Source organism: Hippopotamus amphibius, chromosome 4 (genome assembly GCF_030028045.1).
Source record: "Hippopotamus amphibius kiboko isolate mHipAmp2 chromosome 4, mHipAmp2.hap2, whole genome shotgun sequence".
Taxonomy (NCBI): Eukaryota; Metazoa; Chordata; class Mammalia; order Artiodactyla; family Hippopotamidae; genus Hippopotamus; species Hippopotamus amphibius.
This window is the reverse complement of record NC_080189.1, coordinates 47,687,053-47,707,316: the sequence shown is the minus strand read 5'-3', so window position 1 is coordinate 47,707,316 and position 20,264 is coordinate 47,687,053. Positions and strand designations below refer to the sequence as shown.

The 20,264-nt window shown below is 46.1% G+C and overlaps 1 protein-coding gene across 4 annotated transcripts in view; it reads right to left on the bottom strand.

Annotated features, from left to right (window-relative positions):
* The window catches only part of SCRN1 (secernin 1), a 59,731-nt gene that overhangs the window by 4,445 nt on the left and 35,022 nt on the right, over nucleotides 1-20,264 (bottom strand). For 3 of the 4 annotated variants that reach the window (XM_057733000.1, XM_057733001.1, XM_057732999.1), the window contains 4 exons: nucleotides 13,617-13,819; nucleotides 12,425-12,619; nucleotides 10,151-10,316; nucleotides 1,587-1,767 (listed from right to left, as the gene is read on the bottom strand). In XM_057733000.1, the coding sequence (XP_057588983.1) occupies nucleotides 1,587-1,767; nucleotides 10,151-10,316; nucleotides 12,425-12,619; nucleotides 13,617-13,819 (745 nt within the window). The remainder of the gene's footprint in view (nucleotides 1-1,586; nucleotides 1,768-10,150; nucleotides 10,317-12,424; nucleotides 12,620-13,616; nucleotides 13,820-20,264) is intronic. The other variant, XM_057733003.1, reaches the window with a different exon arrangement.

Sequence of the window (20,264 nt, the reverse complement as noted above, 5' to 3'; positions counted from 1 at the left end):
TTCTCTTCCTGTCTCGTGATGGTCTGTCTACTTGCCTGTGTCCCCCATCAGACCACGCTCTCCTGGGGAGTGAGACCTGGGCTTATCTCTATCTTCCTGCCTGGCACAGAGAGGACAGAGAGGCAGTCCTAATAAATGTCTGTTGAATACATGGATCAATGAGTAAACACGTGGCATGTCTATCCCTGATTTACTTTTTTTCAGGGGGGGGGGGTGTTATATCTTCTTCCAAGTGGGAGTCACGCATTTACAGTGGATGACAGTGAGACGCTTTCATTTGCCCAATTAGTCCCAGAACAGAGAAGCCGCTGTCACCACCCATCCAGCACTTCCTAGTGCTGCCTTAACTCAAACCAGTGGTTAGTTCCAAATTTCAAAGTCCACCCAGCCTCATCAGTCTATCTCTGGGAAATTTTGTGTAGGCTACCTCAGGACACACAGCCCTTTCTACCCCTGCCTTCGTTTGCCAAACATCCACAAAACCGTGCGTCAGGGAGTGACATTTTCCCCTACTCGGGCTTACTGTCATCCTCCTGGAAAACGTGCACTGTCAGCAGCCAGGGTCGGCAGCCCTGGGCAGAACTGCGTGTGGTGCAGCGGCAGGGGAGGACAGATGTCAAATAACTGCGTGACTTTTACAGGTGACAATAGTCATTTCTGGGGCACAGAAGAGCAAGTTCTGTAATGAGTGAGGCTGCCCTTCTCAGATACTTTCTGAATTCACTTGGACTTACTTGATATCTTTTTAGAGAGTCCACCATGCCGGATATAAGAAAATAAGCTCACCCAGTCCTCTTTCTTCAAGACAAACTGGACCTTTACAGGTTGTAAAATAAACGCTTGGGAAACAGATGAGCATCTAACAACCACATTCCTTCCTTCCCCTTTCAGCAAAATAGAGGCTTGGATTTTATATGAAAGCCCATCACTAATGGCTACTATGGGCATATATTGAGCAATTGTCTTATTTGAATTGATGTCTTATAACTTTATTAACCAAACCTTTGGGTGGAGGACAGAGGGCTGCACTTTTAAGAATAACTGTCTTAAAACTAGAAACTTTTAAAAAAAACTTTTTGTGTGAAAAAATATACATAACATAAATTTACCATTTTAATCATTTTTAAGTGCACAGCCCAGTGGCATACATACATTCACACTGTTGTGCAACCATTACCACCATCCGTCTCGAGAACTTTTTTGAAGAATCACTTTTTTATAAGAAACATGTGATTGCATCTTGAAAGTGTTGCCATTACAAACAAATTTTTATCCCTAAAATTATACAAAGAATTTTTGATAGCAGAAAAGCAGTTCTCTTGACTAGTACTGCACATTTCTGTTATTTTCAGGTGAACAGTAACTAAAAGAGGGAGATTCTTAGCCCACTGAGTTCCAGAATAACATCAAAAGCAGAGGCTTGGTTTCATTGGGTTTACCACCAGCATTTCTAGCAAAGGCATCGGGAGCCTGGGTTTCTGGAAACAGGCTTGCTGGAGAGAACGAAAATGATGAGCTCGTTAACCACTTTCTTGCCTCCTTTCTGGTGACCTCGCCCGCCTCCCAGGGCCCACAGCCAGGCTCACCTCGTCAGCCTCCATGACCTCCCGGGCCCACTCGTGGGCCTTGTACAGCTCATGCCGGCGGTCTGGCTTCTCCTGGAACCGAGGCTCCTTTTTGGCTGGGTCATCGTCCCCGAAACAGGGAGACTGTGTTTTGGGGACGAGTTTTACATCGTCGACAAAGATAAAAGGCTTGAATATGGACCTGGAGAGAAAGGAAAAGTTCTTCAGCCAAATCGAGCTTGGGGCTTGAGGACACCAGAGGCTGTCCTTCCCTGCAGCAAACATTTCCTGGGCCAGCACACGGTGGCGGGTGGGTGCCTGCCCAGAGAGGGCCAACTGCATATTTTAGTAACTCTTTTAGTAAAACTGACTGCCGTTTATAAGCTTCAAATTCTTCTATTTACAGCGAGGAGACATCCAAACAGATTGGCTTTGTTCTGAGAAGGCCATTTGAGAGCCCCTTTCAGTCACATGAAGGCTGTCAAATAGACACACAGTGTTTTGCGGAAAGGGTGCAACGGGCCACTGATTCGAGTTGGTCTTCCTTCACCATGGTCTGTGGAAAGAGGCCTCCTGGAAAGGCAGGGTCTGAGACCTCATCCTTTTTTGTTTAGGTCTAACATTATTTGAAAATGTTTGGAATATCTCTGACAGACTCAGGGAGGGGACAGGTTAAGACAAATGACAAAAAAAGAATCCCAGGGACCCCAGAGAGGGCACAGCACAGAGACCAGAAGTCTGGTTGTGTGAGAAGGCAGCTGAGGGAGGGCACAGTAGGGCTAACGCGAGAACTCTGATTCAGCTCTTCTGGCAAGAGGGATGTGTCTTAGGGGACATGGCTGTGTGTGTGTATGCACCTGTGCACACCTGGGCACATATCAACACATCCCCCCACACATGCACACACCCCAAAACAGCCACGTGTCTAAGAAACTGCACCTTGGGATCCCAGGCCAATGGGGTCTGGCGACCACAGCGGACAGTAACACAAGGGAGAGAGCCGTACTCTCCCCGCTCTGCAGCCAGAAAGAACACAGCCGTATCAAAGCAGTGCTCCTGGCAGAGACAGGCACCTCTGGGCCCCTGAGGGTGGCCTGTTTTCAACCACAGCACGGGGGCCCCTGCAATAGCAATCGGAGAGAACGAGACACACACTCACACCCCATGTGTATGGCTCAGATTTCGGTTACTTTCTCTCCTCTTAACTGGTGCTTCCAGTGGGTGAGAAGGGAGCTGGGATGCTGATTCCTTCAGCCCCAAGGTGCCAGGACTTGAGGCGGCCAGAGCAGCCTTGCTGGTGTGCCACACAAACATTTTCCTGTACGCCACAATCTGCAAAGACCTGGAAACTCATGATCCTTGTATGCAAACCGTGTCCTTGGACTTGAGTCTCAGCGTCACCCTCAGGCCCCACCCCTGTCCTGCTGAGTAGAACCTGCTTGTTAGGGTCCCCGGGGGGCTGATGACATCCAAGTCTGAGGAGCATGACCAGAGACAACAGTCACGACCTCTTGGGTTAGTTCCCTGAGGTTGTCAAGGGCAAAGGGCTCAGGTGAGGAAGAAAGACCCCGATCCTAGCACAAAAGATCAGGCTCATCCTAATTTAATTTGAATACTGAAAGCAGTTGCACCCCAAGCTAGTGAAGTGGGTGGCACAGGTTAAGGATAAGTGCTGTTCTCTGCAGATGATGCAAACACCACCGAGAAGCACAAGGCATAGGCTTGTGGGCCGGACCTCACAGCAGGCAAGCGTCCTATCCTTCGGGCCTGACAACACTTGGGGTTTCTTAAAACGTCAGTGTGCACATACCGTCTTCCAGCAGATGTGACCTGCAGCCTCCCTGCCCTGCGCTGAGACCCTCTGCGGGACACTAGGCCGGGGCTCCTGCCAAGCAGCCCAGAGCCTGCACAGTTCACACCTCCTCCCCAGACCCTGCGCTGGGCAGAAAGGGTTAGAGCTGGGGCTCCCGTGGGCTTGGGCTTGGCTGTGGGGTTGGTGCAGGCTCAGCCATGGCGAGCCAGGAGAACTGCAGAGTCCAGCAGAGCCACTGAGCCTGGGCTGCTGAGGACTCCTTGGGACACGGCTTCACCCAGGCCACAGGTGACGTTCACGCATGTGATGCTACCCCACACAATCCCCCGCACCGCACCTCTTGACACCTCAAAAGCCCATGTGGGAGTCACGTTTTCATCAGGAAACCTGTCATTCACTTTCTGGAACCTCAGTACTTTACTTACCATGTGGCTCAGGACCACCCTGACACTGGCCCCATGGGGAGAAGCATGGCACTGGGTCTTGCTGAGCGACCACCCAGGGCTGCCTGCCTCACGACAGAGGGGCAGGGAACTGGGCTAGGAGTCCTAATGGGAGTGTGTGTCCCCTCATCACCTTTGACCGACTGTGGGGCCCGTCATTTTCCCTCGTTATCTTTCACTGGACTGAAATGATCTCTGGTCCCTTTCAACTTCTAAAGCTATTGTGCTATTTCTCTTTCTGTATCATGTGGCCTATAAACTTGTGTCTTCAAGAAGCTCATGCTAAGAAACAGTCATGGTCGTCTGCATCCAATATACAGGATAATAGCAGAGTAAAAAAATCAGAACCCTCTACGTGATGGGACTTCAAACCAGTCCACACCCATTGGAATGTGGAGGTTCGTTTAACATCAGTGAGAGTGTCCGCTGCATTTCTAGGACAGAAGGGACCATGTGTTTATCCCTCCCATCTATCCATTTTAACTTTAAAAATAAATAAGTAAATAATATGATGAGGTTCCCATAATATTCTAGAGCAGCAAAATCTCTCTAAGAATTTTTTTCCCAAAGTCTATAACGAAGTCAGGATCCTCAGCTGCTAAAAACATGAAGCATAGATGTGTCAGGTGGTTAAAGGGAGTTTTTTAAGATTGCATAAATAAAATTACTGCCAATAATAAATTGCAATATATCAGGATGTGGGAATTATCTATAACTCAGTCCTGGTAATTTATATCTACATCCATAAAAGGGCACTGTGGATAACTTAGTGGTTTCCAAATGTTGTTTCTTGCCAATCCTTACAGAAAAATCACATTAAAAGTCCAAATAGGTGAGAAGATACTCCGATATTTTCCCATACTTGAACCTCAGATGGTAGCTTCTTAAACGCCACTTGAATAAATGTATGCTAATTAATGGCCCAGAGAGGTGAAATGACTTGACCAAGGCCACACACTCAGCCAGTGGCAAAGCTGAACTGCCATCTGGTCATAACCACCCCTCCCAGCCCACCCAGCCAGGGCAGGGCCCCCGTCATCACCCACGTGGAGCACCCCCAGAGCAGCCTGCGGATGGCTCTGATGCGGAACACAGCTGAGAGAGCTCCAGAAGCTGATTCTGCTCCGTCCTCAGAGCTGCCTTGCAGACTGACCTTCAGAGAAGTCCCCTAACCCAGAGCCCTCCCTGGTCACCCAGCCCCTCCATGGTGAGGTGTGACATGAACACAGGATGACAGGCCCAAAAAGGGAAATGCTTCCACCAGCAAAGGCCAGCCCAGCAGCTGGTTAAAGAGGAGGTTGAAAGGTGGCTGAGCTATGTTAAAGGGACCCTTGAGAAGGACAAGTAAACAAAGGAAGCCATGAGCAACGCGAAAGGAAACCCCGCCACTGTACCCATCAGCTCTCACTGAGACAAACCAAAGGCCCACAGCACACAGTCCAATAACATGAAGCCAGGATGGGCTTGCAAGGTCTGTCTCAGAGTCTGCAGGATTTTAGCCCTGGGTGACACTCTGAGCCACAGCCAAGAAGGGCACTTCACCGGAGGCATCTTTGCCTTCTCTGTTCTTTTTTTCTTTCTAAAACCTTGAGATAAATGGATGCACCAAGCCAGTGTTTTCCTCTCATCTGTTTCTTCCTTTGGAAGGAAGACAAAATTATCATAAAAGTCTCTCACATTTTATAATGTATCAAAAATTTCAAAGTGCTTTCATTCAATTCTCATGGTATTTCATTCATTCACTCATTCATTCAATGTGTGTGTAATGCTGTGTACCAGATACTATTTTAGATACTAGGGATACAGCAGTGAAAAAGGCAGGGCAAAAACTTCTGTACCATTTCACAGATGAGATGACTGAGGCTCACAGAAGCAAAGTGCTTTGTCCACCGGCACATTCCTAATACATGCCAGATGTAGAAGTAAATTCAGATCTTCTAAATCTAAAGTCACTTTCCCCGACTACCTCTCACCCTTATATCCTTCTGTGGTTTTTACACACACACACACACACACACACACACACACACACACACACACACACACACTACACTACTGCAGAAAAGCAAAATACTTTTTTGTGCTTTGGGATGTGGAATTTTAGTATCAGTGGCCAGCTCACATTTCTGACTTCAAACATGGCTCTGTTCTCGCTGAAGATGCAGAAACTCCCTGAGTGATGAACCGGGCTTATCCTGCGCCCTGGAGTCCCCGGCGGATCCGCTGGCACAGAAAATAGCAGCGCAAAGGCTCCTGCTTAGACGAACCTGCTAAACTTTGAACCAATCTGAAAAGGGCCTGGAAGAACGAGTTTCTCTCAACTGCAGGTGTCTCTGTGAACGGTTCATCCACACGTCATCCCAGCTTGACCGTGAGTCACTTTAATCATATAGTCAAAGCCACATCTGGCGGAGAGCAGAACTTACCCGTGAAGGGCGTTTTCATTTAGAGGGAAAGAGAACTAGTAATTTTGGAGCCTGGGACACCCTTAGGGCTGGATCCAGATACTCTGGGAGGCTTTGAAAACTCAAAACCGTGGGGTAGGAGAGAGGAATAAGATAGTGTTTGGAGAACTGGGAATGAAATCAGAGGGAGTGCTATTTTACACCAGGCCCTCTGCTCTGTGTCTGCCTGTGCAGGCTGTGCCCCACACTGTATTTACATAAACTACGGTGTCTACAGCCCATAACATTCTCTCCAATAACGAAAAGGTTCCACTTATCACTACAATTTGAATTAACCAGACAAGACAGTCTCAGCTGATGCAATGCAGCCTCTCAAGCCTAGTACCCAGGAGAAGGTGAAGACCACACACACACACACACACACACACACACACACACACACGCACACACACACACGCACATGCACACACACACACCATGTTCCTTGCATCTCCCCAGGTCCCTGCCACTAAAGTGGGTCAAACATCCTCTTTTCCTAGAACTTCCTCCCTATTTTATGTTTTTCAGGCTGAAGTACACTGCCTAATACAATTAAAGAAATGGGCAGGGAAATAGCCTTCTAATATTTAAAATGGAAAATTTTTAATACTCTCCCCCTCTTGGTTTATCTACCCTGTATCTTGAGTATTTATGTGTTTTCTCAGATGCGGGGGCCTCTCAGTGGTGAAAATAAGAAGCCCTAATTCATGGTGTCTGCTGATTTCCGCGGTGTAAACACACCCACTGGGGCCTAGGATGTGACGTCACTGAACACAGGGCTGGAAAGAGATGACATCATCAGCTCTCACAGGCTCTAGCACATCGCAGGACTCGGAATTTTACGCTGTCTCAAAATGCGAAGCTACCTCTCTGCTCTTTCCCTCCCCAATTCTTCACATCGATGAAGCTTTAACAAGCACTGGCTTCCGCGGAGGAAATGTCCTCCAAAGGTCAGAACCGCTGCACTGCAGCCGATCAGTGTCACTATATGGATGACTGACGCACCAGCTGACTCAACAGAATATGAATGTGATGGAATTTGCCTGCTCCATAAAATTAATTACAGGTCTTTTGCATCTCCCTCCACGTCTCAAACTCTGACTTTTGCGTCTGCTTCCACCTATCAAACGTACATAGTACCTGGTACTTTTTAGGAGGGAGCGAGGCGAGGAGGGAGGGAAGGGGGAAGAAAAAAAGGGAATGTGAGAACAAGCTATATCGAGCAAAGGATCTATAATTAATGCAGTGAGCAAAGAGCCAAGAAGTGCTGAAGCAGACAGAACAGTAGCCAGGTGGTGTCCTCTGGTGTCTCACATTAGCTGGAAGGATAAATAATCTAGTCTTCTTTGCTCATAATCTTCTGCAAGTCCACTGCTCTGAAACTGTTTCCTACAAACATCTCTCTAATGTTTTTAGCATTAGCAGAAGCCGGTTAAAATTTCCCTAATTTTATTACCTAAAAACCCAAGAGTAGGTAATTATGCTTCCTGCTTACAAAATACACAATGTTGAGTATGCCCAATTACAGAGAAACACGGAAATGTTGAACAGGAGTAAAGAAAATCTATGACAGTTCTATAGTCACAGTAGGAAATGTAGCTCATTTAACCTGAGAAGATAAAAATGAACGTCTTCCGGGCAGCCCTTGATAGCCTTTAAAGTCTTTTCAATTAATTTAACCTTGAATAATAATTATTTTAAAATTACTTGAAATTTTCCATCTTAGATACTAGAGAGCTGTTTTCCTGCTCATTATTAGAATTGTATTAGGCCGTGTACTTTAGACTAGGAAACAGAACTGCTTTATCTCCATGTCTGGGCATCACAAAGTCCTCTCTTCAAGCGCAGTGAGAGCAGGTGTCTGAGACATCAGGAACCAAGGGGGTTGCTGTGGTCATTCTTCAGTTCAACCTGCCCCTTCAAAGGCTCCTGTTCCCTGAAGAACACTGTCTAAATACCTTGGCAGAGCGCTCCAGACAGACCCTGTACCCCTGTGGGCCAGCACAAAGTGCTCACAAAAGCCACCAGCAAGTGAGGTCAGAATCTACAAGGGGAAGTGCAGACACCAGGGAGAGGAAGGACAAGCCCCAGGTCTGACGGACCACAAAGGGGTGGGAGTGGGGCCATGGAACAAAGCATTTAGTACTGGGAGCTAAAATCAAGAGAAGGCAGCTGGGGTCAAACAAGAGGCGTGTCCTGAGAGGCTGCCTGGAATACTGCTGAACGGCTGGGGCTCCCTGTCAGAGGCCAGCAGAGCTCCCACGCTGGGCCTGTGTATTGGGGAGGGGAGGGGAGAGGAGGGATGGAAATCTAAACTACAAGAGGATGCTCAGCTGCCGTGTGTGCCATGCCTGTCTCTGCCTTTGCACACGCTGTTCCCTCTACCCAGAATGTCATTCCTGCTTTTAGCACCTAACAAACACATCTTCCCGCAACACCCCGTGCTCAAGAGTTCCTCCTCTGTGGTCTCCCCTTCATTGCCTCCTTCGTGCTACCTCTTACCTTGTACACACTTTGTCTCTAGTACCCAAGAAGCATAATATCTGGTACACAGCAGGTGCCTAATAAATGCTTGTTGAATGAATAATGAGTGAATGAAAAACTAAGGATAGCTTATACTGAATTTAATAGGTCCTGTTAGAAAGATCTATTGATATTGGTAGTTGGTGAGGTCAAAGGGTCAGGAAAGGTACTTGGCTTCTCCCCTGAGTCATCTAAGGAACAGTCCCTAGCTGGACACTGCCATGTCTTGTATTCCAGAAACAATAATGGGAGAGTAAATATTTTCAACTGGAAAGGGAATGAAATCAAAGAGCTACAGATTCCCTGGTAATAGAGCCAAAGGTTTGACACCCAATATTCAAATAATGATGGTTTTCAGCCAATGGAACATGTGAAAAATACCAGAGAACCTACTGGAATGGGCAGGCTTCTAGAGCTCTCCAGGCTCAGGATCAGCTTTACCAGACAGATTCCTAAGCCCACCTCAAAGATTCTGATACAACAGGTTTGGTTCAATGCATCTGTGTTTTTCAAAAATTCTCCCAAGTGACTCTGATAATTTAAAAATCACTGGATGGCTGTGTCTAAGCCACTGGTGACGCGATTTGTGATGCACATGACTGAATGTTACCAGGGAGAAGGGCTGCCGTCTGCCCAGTAGATCAGAGACAGTCTTGATAAATAATAGTTAAACCTACTATGCTTTGACTTGGGTTATCTCATGTAATCCTCCCAACAAACATATAAAAGTAGGGGCTGGTATTGTGTTCATTGTACAGGACAGACACAAAGTTGGAGAGGTTAAGGGACTTACCAGCTACCAAGTGACAGAGGTGGAATTCAACTTCTGGCAGTTTCTTCTGGAGGCCATGTTCTTAAACACTGTGCAGTGCAAGCCCTTTGCTGAAGTGTGTAAGCAGAAAGTAATGCCCTAAAACACAATGTCTTAGAGAAGAGGCCAGCGCACGTGAAGTGGCTTCAACGTGCATTGCCACTGGACCATTCTGTCCTCTAACTCATAGGAACTGGTGGTTTTGATCAATCTTGGGCATTCTTGTATCTCTCTGTCTCACTGGGTCTTATTTTTCTTTGTGTCCTTCATATTCAGAACAATGCTTGGCCCATAATATATATTAATAAATGTTTGTTGAATTTAAGAGAGTTTGATTCCATGATTGTGATGCACACTATGTGATGAAAGACAAGAACTTCCCTTCATCACAGATCTTTGTGCTGCACTGGCCATAGTGAGATGACTGAAAACTGTGACTCAGCTATACAGATGGAGGTGCAGGAACTCAGTGTGTTCCTGCACCTCCCTCTTGGATGAGCTCTCAAGGGAAGCACACGCTTGCCACCTGTGTGACTGTGTCTCAGACAAACCTGGAAGGATCTGGGGTCCCAGTGAAGTAGTGAATGCATGGCAAGCTTCTGTTCTGAGGCAGGACAGACACCACACTGGCTGTAGTAAGGAAAGACTCGGAGTCTACGCAGACCCCACTGGCTTTGTCCCGTAAGATGTCAATCATAGTCTGCACAGTGATGCTTTCTGTAAAGAAAAAAGAGAGAGGAGGCAAGCTGCTAACCAAAATCCAGCAACCCTTTCCCTTTTTAGTAATAGAACCCCTGAAATTACAGCTGGGAACAGAACAGCCCTACTTCAGGTGTGGTCACATGACAGATCCTGATCAAACGGAGGTAAGCAGAAATGATGTGTGTAACTTCCCCATCACATCCATAAATAGGAATGCTTGCCCTTCACTTTTTTCCCTCCCTTCCTGCTGGCTGGGAGATGCCACAAAAGGAAGTGACACGTTGAGGCAGAATAACCCACCCGTCCTGGACTGTCCATATACATCTGGACTGTAACACAGGAAAGAAATAAATTTCCATATTCTTTAAGCCACGTTATTTTGGGGTCTCTATGTTATAGCACTTAGGAATTCCTCAACTAGTACAATATGCAATAGAATGATATTCGTAAGAAAGTATGCAATCTATGCAATGCACTAAGCAAGCTGTCTGGTACAATCTTGCTGGTACAATACTATATTTGGAGAATGACCTCTCTGCAGTGGGAAATATACCCAGAAAAGTATTTAGAATATTTAAAGCCATGAGGACTACTGGCTTGACTTGAGACAAATGGACTAACAAATCTTTCAGTACACAGGATCCTGGTTCTACGTTTTCTCCCTCTGTTTATAATTCATTGAAACACTATTTTTTCAATCTGTTTTCACAAAGATCAAATCGAAGTACCATGTAGGGAAAAGGTGCCTTAAACGTCACTACAATTCATATTCTCTAGGAACAACATATCACACCTATAAATATTAATAGTAAGTCCTTGAATTCTTCAACTATCCAGGATTCAAACTTGCCCATTGTTTCATAAATGAGTTTATTGATTTCAGCCAGGATCCAACAGGTTGATAATGTCTCTTAGAACTCTTTTAATCACTGCCTCTCATTTTCCCCCTTGCATTTTATTTGTTGGTTCTCCTGAGTTTCCCACACTCTGGACTGTGTAAGATGGACTTTGCAGACAGTGTTATTAATATTTTCCTCCATCCTCTGTATTTCTGGTAAAATAGTAGCCAGATCCAGAAGCTTCATCTATGATTTATGTTTGATATTTTGACAGGACTACTTTACACCTGGTATGATATACTTTCACCAAGCTAGGTTTCTTAAAATTAAAAACTGAGTTTTCTTTTAATAAAGTTCCCATTTTTAAATAGATACTTTCTTAACTTCCTACCCAGAATATATTAAGTTCTATAGCAAAAGTCTTAAAGTGTTCTTCTAGATTGAGTTAGCCCACTTTTTATTAAAGAATCAGACAGGAAATATTTTAGGTTTATGGGCCCTATAATCTCTGCTGTAACTTACCTGTCACAACTGTTCAACTCTGCACGTAGCGTGGAAGCAGCCATAAACAACAGGTAAATAAATGGGTGTGGCTGTGTTCCAATCAAATTGTATTTACACAACAGGCAGCTGCCAACAAGTCGTAGTTTGCCAATTCCTGTTCTAAATGACCAATGGCAATTATAAAATGTGGCCAATGTGACTTATGTGGAAGGATTTTCCACTCACACATAAAAGTAACAAGCTATCCAGTCATCACATTTACCTAAATATGGATTCTGACTAAGTCAATACTGGGTGGAAGATAGAGGGCTCATGAAAGGAATTCAATTCAACCATTTGACTCAACAAATGCTCATGGAACAGAGGACCATAACAGGCATCACGAGGGGATCCGAAGATGAATAAAAGACAACACCCTGATATCAAGACTCAGCAGGCTAATGGGAGAGGAAAATACATGGAGAAGATAAGTCAAATATACAAATGCTGAGGTATAAGCAGGGCTGGAACAAGTATCACGAAGACAAGCATAATGACATCAGCATTTAAAGGAGAAATAGGAGCAGGAAACATCCAGGGATGAGAAAGCATCATGCAAAATAAATGCAGGCTGTCATCTTGCCTGCACAGCAAGGACTTTCGCACAAGTCGGTCTTTACATACAAGGTCTACTCTCTACTCTTCCTCTTTGCTCATTCTTCTAAGTTCCAACAAGGGCTCTGAAGCAGCTGCAAGACAAAGGGTGTGAGAGGGAGAATCGGAAGGGACACACTAACTCACCTTCTTGCTTTTCTAAGCTGTCTTTGCCTGAACAGCAGGCTAGATGGTCATCGGCTGGAGAAAAAACTTCAGAAAAATTGAACTCGTCCTCTCCCGTCCACCAACCTTGACTCTGAGCATAATTCCTGAGTTCAGGATGCTCTGCATCGATCTTAGTCGTGAGCGAGAGCTGATTGCAAATGCACTTGACTCCCTCTGTAGAGAGTGCAAAGCCCAGTTATCCAGAAATACACTTACAAAGACTTAAGTGATTCACTTTGCTGTACAGTAGAAACTAATAGAATATTGCAAAGCAACTATACTCCAATAAAAATTCAAAAATAGATAAAGAAATAAAGAAATAAAATTAAAAAAAAAAAAGAAATGAAAATTTACAGGGCATCTCTCCCCTGTAACTTGACTCTCACTATAGGGAGGAATCGAATCCGCTTTTGAAGAGAGAAACAGATGATCCTTGGTCCTCTTTTAAGATCTCCCAGAAGGTTTGACCAGTCCTGACATATTTTATCACACTTTCAATGAGCAAGTCACTTGATCTGGTGAACTAAACCCCAGGCATTTACTACTCACAAGAAAAGTGAAAGGTTCCTTGCAAGAGGCAGTGTGTTACTAACAAGGCTGAGGAATGTTGCAGCTCCAGACAGTCCTCCTCCCCAATTTAGTCTCGCTCCACCTCAAGGAACAGTTTGCCACCCCCTGCGCAAATATATATATATACACACACACACACATATATATATATAGTTTTTTTTAACAAAATATGATACTTTAAATTTTTTTTTCAGGTCTAAACAGTTAGAAAAACCGTGGGCCCGATAATGAATTGTTTTAAAATAATGGAATCTGTATGCAAATACATGTGTCTGGTGCATGTGTGTGCACACGGGTGTACATAAGTTTGAGAAAAATCTCTGGGACTTTGTTTCTATAACTAAGAACTGGGTCCTGCCCCCAGGCAAACAGTCAATATGAAATGTCAGGCGTGTGCTTCCCAAGCGTTGGCATCCCTCACTCCAGGCTCAGGAAACCCCTGCTCCTCTCTAGAAGCAGAAGTCCAGAAATGAGAGGCACGTCAGAGCCTGGAGATGTAGCAGAGAGGGTCTGCACCAGCAGCATGACTTCTGTAAGTCCAGGCAACACCCGCCTTGGCCTCTGCGGTCCTCGGAACTCTCCACCGGCCACCCCCACTCACCTGTGATTTTCTCCGCAGCCCAGTACTTCCCCACGGTCTCCAGCACCCAGGCCTCCTCACTGTCCACGATCAGATATGCACTTTGGAAGCTGTGGCAGGAGTTTGCATCTTCATAGTAATTCCCGCCTTGTCCATGTTCTTCCAACAGAGCGACGATGACATCTAAGGCTTCTTTAGCTGTCGCCCCTCTCTCTAAACCAAGCCTGAAGTAAGAAAACCAGAAGCATACCTCAGTCAGTTCTCACCACTTCATTATTACCATGGGAATCAAAGGCTGGGGCAGGGCTGAGTTATGAAGAACACCAACCTGTGTAACTGGGTTAATACTCAGGTCAATATGCAAACAGACAAACAGCACTTGAACTCAGAACACACATCTGTCACACATTCGGTTCAAAATCATGCAGGGCGCTTTCTGTCTTTGGATGCCCCCCTTCCACACAGAGAGAGGATTCAGGAGCCCAGTGGCTTCTTCCTCTTGAAAGGAAGCTCAGCCACCTCGCTTTCTCTTTTCTAACTCCCCTGGAGCTGGTCAGCTCAGTCACAGCCCTCAGTTGCAAGATCCCCTCTCTCTGGCTTGTTCTCCCTCCTGCCACTGGGCAAAAGGAAACCTCTGCCCAGTCCAGCCGTGACCTCGATTATTCCACACCAGGTATTGTGATTAGTAATAAAAGTATTCCACAGCCAGCCGTAGTCCTCTGTGCATATAATTCACTCACGATCTCATTAGAAATGGGTGGCTGGTTAGGACATGATCAGTCCTTTTTCTACATCTTTCTCCTCCTACCTATCAGCACTCCTCTACTTGTGTGGCTTACAGCTTCAGTCATCCCAAAGGGCATATTTCTTCCAAAGTGAAACAGGAGTCCCCTCCCAGCCCTTCCAATTAATAGTCCCCTTAAAACAGGCACAGAGACAGCCCTCTCTGTGACCCTGAGCAAGTTCCATAATATACTTGAACTTGCTTTATGTCCCCTGTAAAATAAGTACCTACATCACTGAGTACTATGAGGATTGGTTTTAAGAGACAATGAACATGAAAATACATGGTCCTAGTGCCCAGGACCAAGTGTATGATCAGTAAGTTTCCAGACATAACACACTGTGGCACAAAAACAAATGACTCAGAGATAAAGGGACCTCATTTCTAACTCTGGCTCTGCTATCCACCAGGAATGTCCCTTCTGAACCTTGACTGTCTCACCTGCAAAGTGAAAATAGTACTATTTCCCTCTCGGGCTGATTTAAAAGAAGATGGCACATAACGGGTGCCCAGTACATGTCTATGTATTCATCTCCATTCAAATTGTACTTCTGGGGGCAGAAGCACAGAACAGAGCAATGAGCCTGCTGAGATGACAGCAGAGGCCAGTTCTGGGTAAGTTTTCAACTTGAGACGCAATCATTATTAAAATTCACCCAGTTTGATTCTTCCTGAAGGGACGTTTCACTGTGCGACCAGATAACACAGCTCCTTGCTCTGGACTTATCGTTGCAACAGGCTTATTTTCATAGATAATTATATATCAATTCCTTTGGCATTTCTCAATTTGAGCTTATTTAGGCAGACTCGGTGACAAGGCAATGCTTGGAGAAGCTGAAGCCTGAGACTTCAGGGGAGTGATAAGAGAAAAAGCTCGTTAGAAGATAGAATTAAGTGGATTTCTCTGTTGGTCAGTGCCATCTTCTCCAAAATGGAGTAGTGGAAACAAGCACTGACCTTACCTTGAGGACCCAGAGCAAACACGTGTGAGGTGAGTACCTCTCACAGCCCAGAGCCGGGCACACAGGAGGGCCCCGTCCTGCTTTCCACAGGTCTCGGGCGGCCCCTGGTCACACTGCCCCATGTGCGTATTCCAGGCAGAACCCTGCGCCCAGGGCCTTTGCAGGGCCCCAATTTACCCGTGCAAACATGTGCTAGGAGCCTGTGAATATCCAGCCAGGGCAGTAGCGTCACCTTTGGAAGCCGTGACTTCTCTTCTGCAGTTTCTAACCTACTCGCCTGCTGTTCTGCCTGTTTGCGTCCCACACTGAGATTCCAACGCACATGCCCTCCCGCACTGACTTCGGTGCCCACTGCACAGCATCTGAGAGGGGGCCTCAGTGCTCATCCACAGACACGATTCTGATTATACCCCTTGTGCCAGGACCACGGGGAAAAGATACCCCTTCGTCCCACCTGACCATTCCCATGTGGTCTCCCTGCCACGGGCCGAGAACAGGACCACTGCCAGAGCTATGAATGACGGCGGGTTACACCCTCTCCACCTGAGGCTCAGAGGTGCAGAGGCACCAGGCTGTGGTGATCCAGGCCACAACATCAAGGACTATTTTAAGGTCTTCCATGACAGCTTCCCCTCCTAGATGAGGCAGATTCATGTGATGCAAAATGAGAACAGAGCCTTTCTGGCCCCCCACGCCTACTTTCACTTCGACTGCTATACCTCACTATGGGCTTGACAGGAGCAGGGAAAGGGATGAAATTAACTGGGCCAAGGTTAGAGTCTCACTCTGACATCAACCTTCAGTGCAATTCAAATCCTTCTGAAGTGTGTGCTAGATCCGGGTTTTTCTGGGTCTTGGAGTTAGATGCTCCCAAATTCAGATCTTTATTTTTTATGGGAAATCCTGAAGAAAATCCCTCTTTGGGGCCCATGACCTTCTCACCTGTATGTCAAGGTCACTGTGTCCATTCCTGAAAGGTTAACTCAGCTCACTAAGGAAGAGGAGCACCATCCACACTCCCCCTGCTGCAAGCCCTCGTGCTTAGAAACTCTGCTTGCTTGTCTTTTTGATACCTACGCCTCCATTGACTAGGGAGACCCCGTGCCTCTGAATCCCAATTAAGGTAACACTAAGTTATAACTAGATTATATATCACCGTGGATATATAATCACTGCCCTGGGGAGAGTATTAAAAATAGTCAATTCCCCTCCCCTTTTAGGGATGAGCCTGCTGTTCCTACAGGGATGCAGATGCAAATAACCTTCCCTCTCACCCACAAATCAAGGGGTCTGCAAGGCCCCTCTTGGTTCTTGATTTTTTGGACATTGAAAGACTCCCAGCCTCTAGCCAGAGGGATGTAAGCAGGAGGGAAAAAAGGGGATGTTAAGGGCTGCATTGATATGGAAGAAGGGCGTGAGAAACCTTTTGACTAACCTCCATCTCTTGGTGTCCAGAGCTTCCTGGCTCCTGGAGAGGAGAACTAACCTGCAATCTAGTACAGGCAGGGGTCACCTCCCTGAGGGGAGTGGCCCTGGTACACCAGGCTCTGTCGAAGCCTCAGGCAAGTCCCTTAACCTCCATTTCCTGTCTCCCAAACAGAAGTAATCAGACCCGCTTCACTGGATTGTGGTGAGAGTTAAAGGAAATATTCTATGCAAAACACATCATACAATAGTGTTGGGAAACAGTAACTCTAATTCCACAGGTTCTTTCCTCCTACAGACATTGGCTGGGCTCCCTCTCAAATCAGCTGTGAATCCTCACAGTCCCCACAAACTAAAGACAACCCTTGGCCCTTTCCAGTATTCACACTGGCCTCTTTTCAAGGACTTTTGTGTTTTTTCATGTGCTGAAGATCGGATGGAAAGTGACCAGAATTATAAGATGTTCTGAAATGTTGAGATGGACTGGGTTTTAGTGACGAAGTTAAACCTAAATGGAGCAGCAAAAGTCAGTCTGCAGAAAAAGAAAAGGATAAAGCAGTTATGGAGTGGGAAGAAGAGGCATGTAAAACACTGAATGAATGCAGTGATGCGTTGGGGCCAGCTGTGCCAGCTTGGAGCGGGCTGTTCTACTTCAGGAATTTCGAGTCAGCTGTTGAGCCATTGGTAGGCTGAAATCAGTCATCATGGGAGTATTTACACCATGGAAATTGGAAAAGGCTACAGATCAGAGCTGCCCCCTGCCCCCGCCCTGACCCAGTCTGGTTCCTAAACATTTACCAGAATGAGTTCTAAGAGCTTTCTAGTTCTCAAATAAGAGAGCAAGATGTGTTATCGAGAGACAGACCTTGGACTGTAAGAGAACCCTGATCTCCAGAAAATAAATTTCTATTTTTTAGGCTAGCTCCAGTCAGCTACTTGTTTCTTAGAACCAACCTTACGAAACATGCAAAAATGGGATATATGTGCTTATGTGCCTTTTCCCTGGAGAAAGGAATTCGTTGACAGGTTCTCACAGAGACCAGTGGGTGGAAAGTAACAGATGTTACTTAACATCATAAACATAAACTGAAAATGAAATATAAAAACAGTATTGCCTAATGCTTGCATTCCCACAGCAAACCTCTAGGAAACACGTACAAATTATACTTTTACCTTAAATTCTGTGCCGAATAAAGTCCTGCCCGTGTTCATTTACATCCCTTTTGACTGAGGCAGGACTTTTTTTTTCATTGGCTGTGTTGGGTCTTCGTTGCTGTGCACAGGCTTTCTCTAGTTGCGGCAAGTAGGGGCTACTCTTCGTTGTGGTGTGCGGGCTCCTTATCGCTGTGGCTTCTCTTGTTGCAGAGCACGGGCTCTAGGTGTGAGGGCTTCAGTACTTGCGGCACACAGGCTCAACAGTCGTGGCTCACAGGCTCTAGAGTGCAGGCTCAGTAGTTGTGGCCCACAGGCTTAGTTGCTACGAGGCATGTGGGATCTTCCTGTAGCAAGGATCAAACCCGCGTTCCCTGCATTGGCAGGCGGATTCTAACCACTGTGCCACCTAGGCAGCCCTCTGAGGCTGGATTTGATGTGCTGTTGGCAAGCACAAAAGATCAAAATCCATAGACGGGCAGCCACCCCTATACAACCTTTAAATAATCAACCTCAGGTCTAGCAGGCACTAGAAATAGATTGTAAACTGCAAAGAGCTTGCTCTCCCAGGAGCTGTCCAGGAAAGAAGTGACATCCAAGCACAGAGGACAGGCATGGACAGAGGACACAGTGATCCCTCCAACAGCAATACCTTGGAGATTCTGAGCCCAAATTGAGAGGGCACAGCTTAGCAGCTGAAAGATTCCTCTAGAGCACTGGTTCCCAACCCTTCACATGCATCAGAATTATCTGGAGGGCGCATTCAAGCACAGATTGCTGGTCCCTCCCCCAGAGTTTCTGATCCGGGGGGTCTGCGGGTGGGGACCCAGGATGTACATTTCTAACAAGTTCCCAGGTGATGCCAGAGCTACTGGGTCATCAACCACACTTGAGACCCACTGCTCCGGAACCTTGCCACTCAAACAGTGCCCTGTGGAACCTCTCAGACATTGATCTAGGAGGCCTTCTGGCTCAGGGGTTACATTTAGGATTCGGTTAGTATGAAATGGCCCCTCAGTATCTGACTGTGTTTGGCTGAACTGATCAGCCTGTGCAAAGCTGAGACCCTGAACTCACAAAAAGCCACCCTAGGGGCAGACACTTGTGACAGGGTCCTCTTCACACACCTTTTTACTGTAATGGCTGGATGTGGTTGTCCAGGGAAGGAGTTAAAGTTAAATGACTATGGTTAAACTCATCCTATAATCTACTCTCGACATGTGTCATTGTCCAGACCTTGGTACTATCACAACCCCAATTATGTGCCAAGTGTATCTTCTCTCTCTACATCTCTCAGCAACCTTGTAGATCCAGGTCAAATGCATCTCCTTTTCGAAGCATTCTAAATGCCCAGTCCATTAACATCTCTGAACATCCAGCGGTGTGTGCTGAGGGCCTGGGATTCTGTTCCATTCCTGCGACTACAAGTCTCAGACTGCCGTGAGATACATCTCTCCTTCTGTCATCTTAAACTGGTCTTCAAATCTTGCATTGCTCAATTTCCTGTCTTCTCCCTGCGACCAGACTGAAATCTCTTTGAAGTTTTTGCGCTTCTTCGCGTGCCCACAGAATCTAGCACAAAGCAGATATTCAGTAACTCTCCTTGCCTTCTAGGTTGATGAACTTGAAAAGATACATCGGAGGCTTTGAAGAAAGAAAAAAAACCATTCTCTTCCGTCGTCATCCCTTAGGAATCAACTGTTTAAATGGTGATATTTGCCCGTTCTACAAACTCCCTGCCATAGAAACTCAGAATGCAAGGCTATAAATGAGGCACAAAAGGGGCATTATTTTTCATTGTTAACTCTTCATTTTCAGGATTTCTATTAAGCACAGAGGTAAAAATACTGAGACAGCTGTCAAAACATAAGCTGAAAACTTGTTATTCTATCCGTTTTATTCTGTTGATCAAGAGAGAACTGATTATAAACAGGAGGCTTTTTCCTCCTTTTCCCTAGCTCAGGGAACCTGCTCCTTCTGAGTTTATAAGAACCAGGCAGAGTAAGGAAGGGTGAGGGAGGCATAAATGCAACATGGTATCAAAGGGGTGTCCCAAGCAGACCTGTCCATCAGCTGACAGAAGCTGTGGGCCACAGAGGTCTCTGTGTAGATGTGCAATTTCTCCCCGCAAAACCTACAAAATGTAAAAACCTCTATTCCTTTTTGTAGGATGTTCGTTTTGCAAGGCTCTTTGGAGGTCATCCAATCTAGGCCTCACATTTGCACAAATGATGAGTGTATCCACACTAAAAACCAAGACCTCCCGCTCCCAGCCCAATTCTCTTTCCATCATGCCATGACTCTACTGCATCTCCCTATTTCAGAAAAAAACGAAGCCATTTCAGA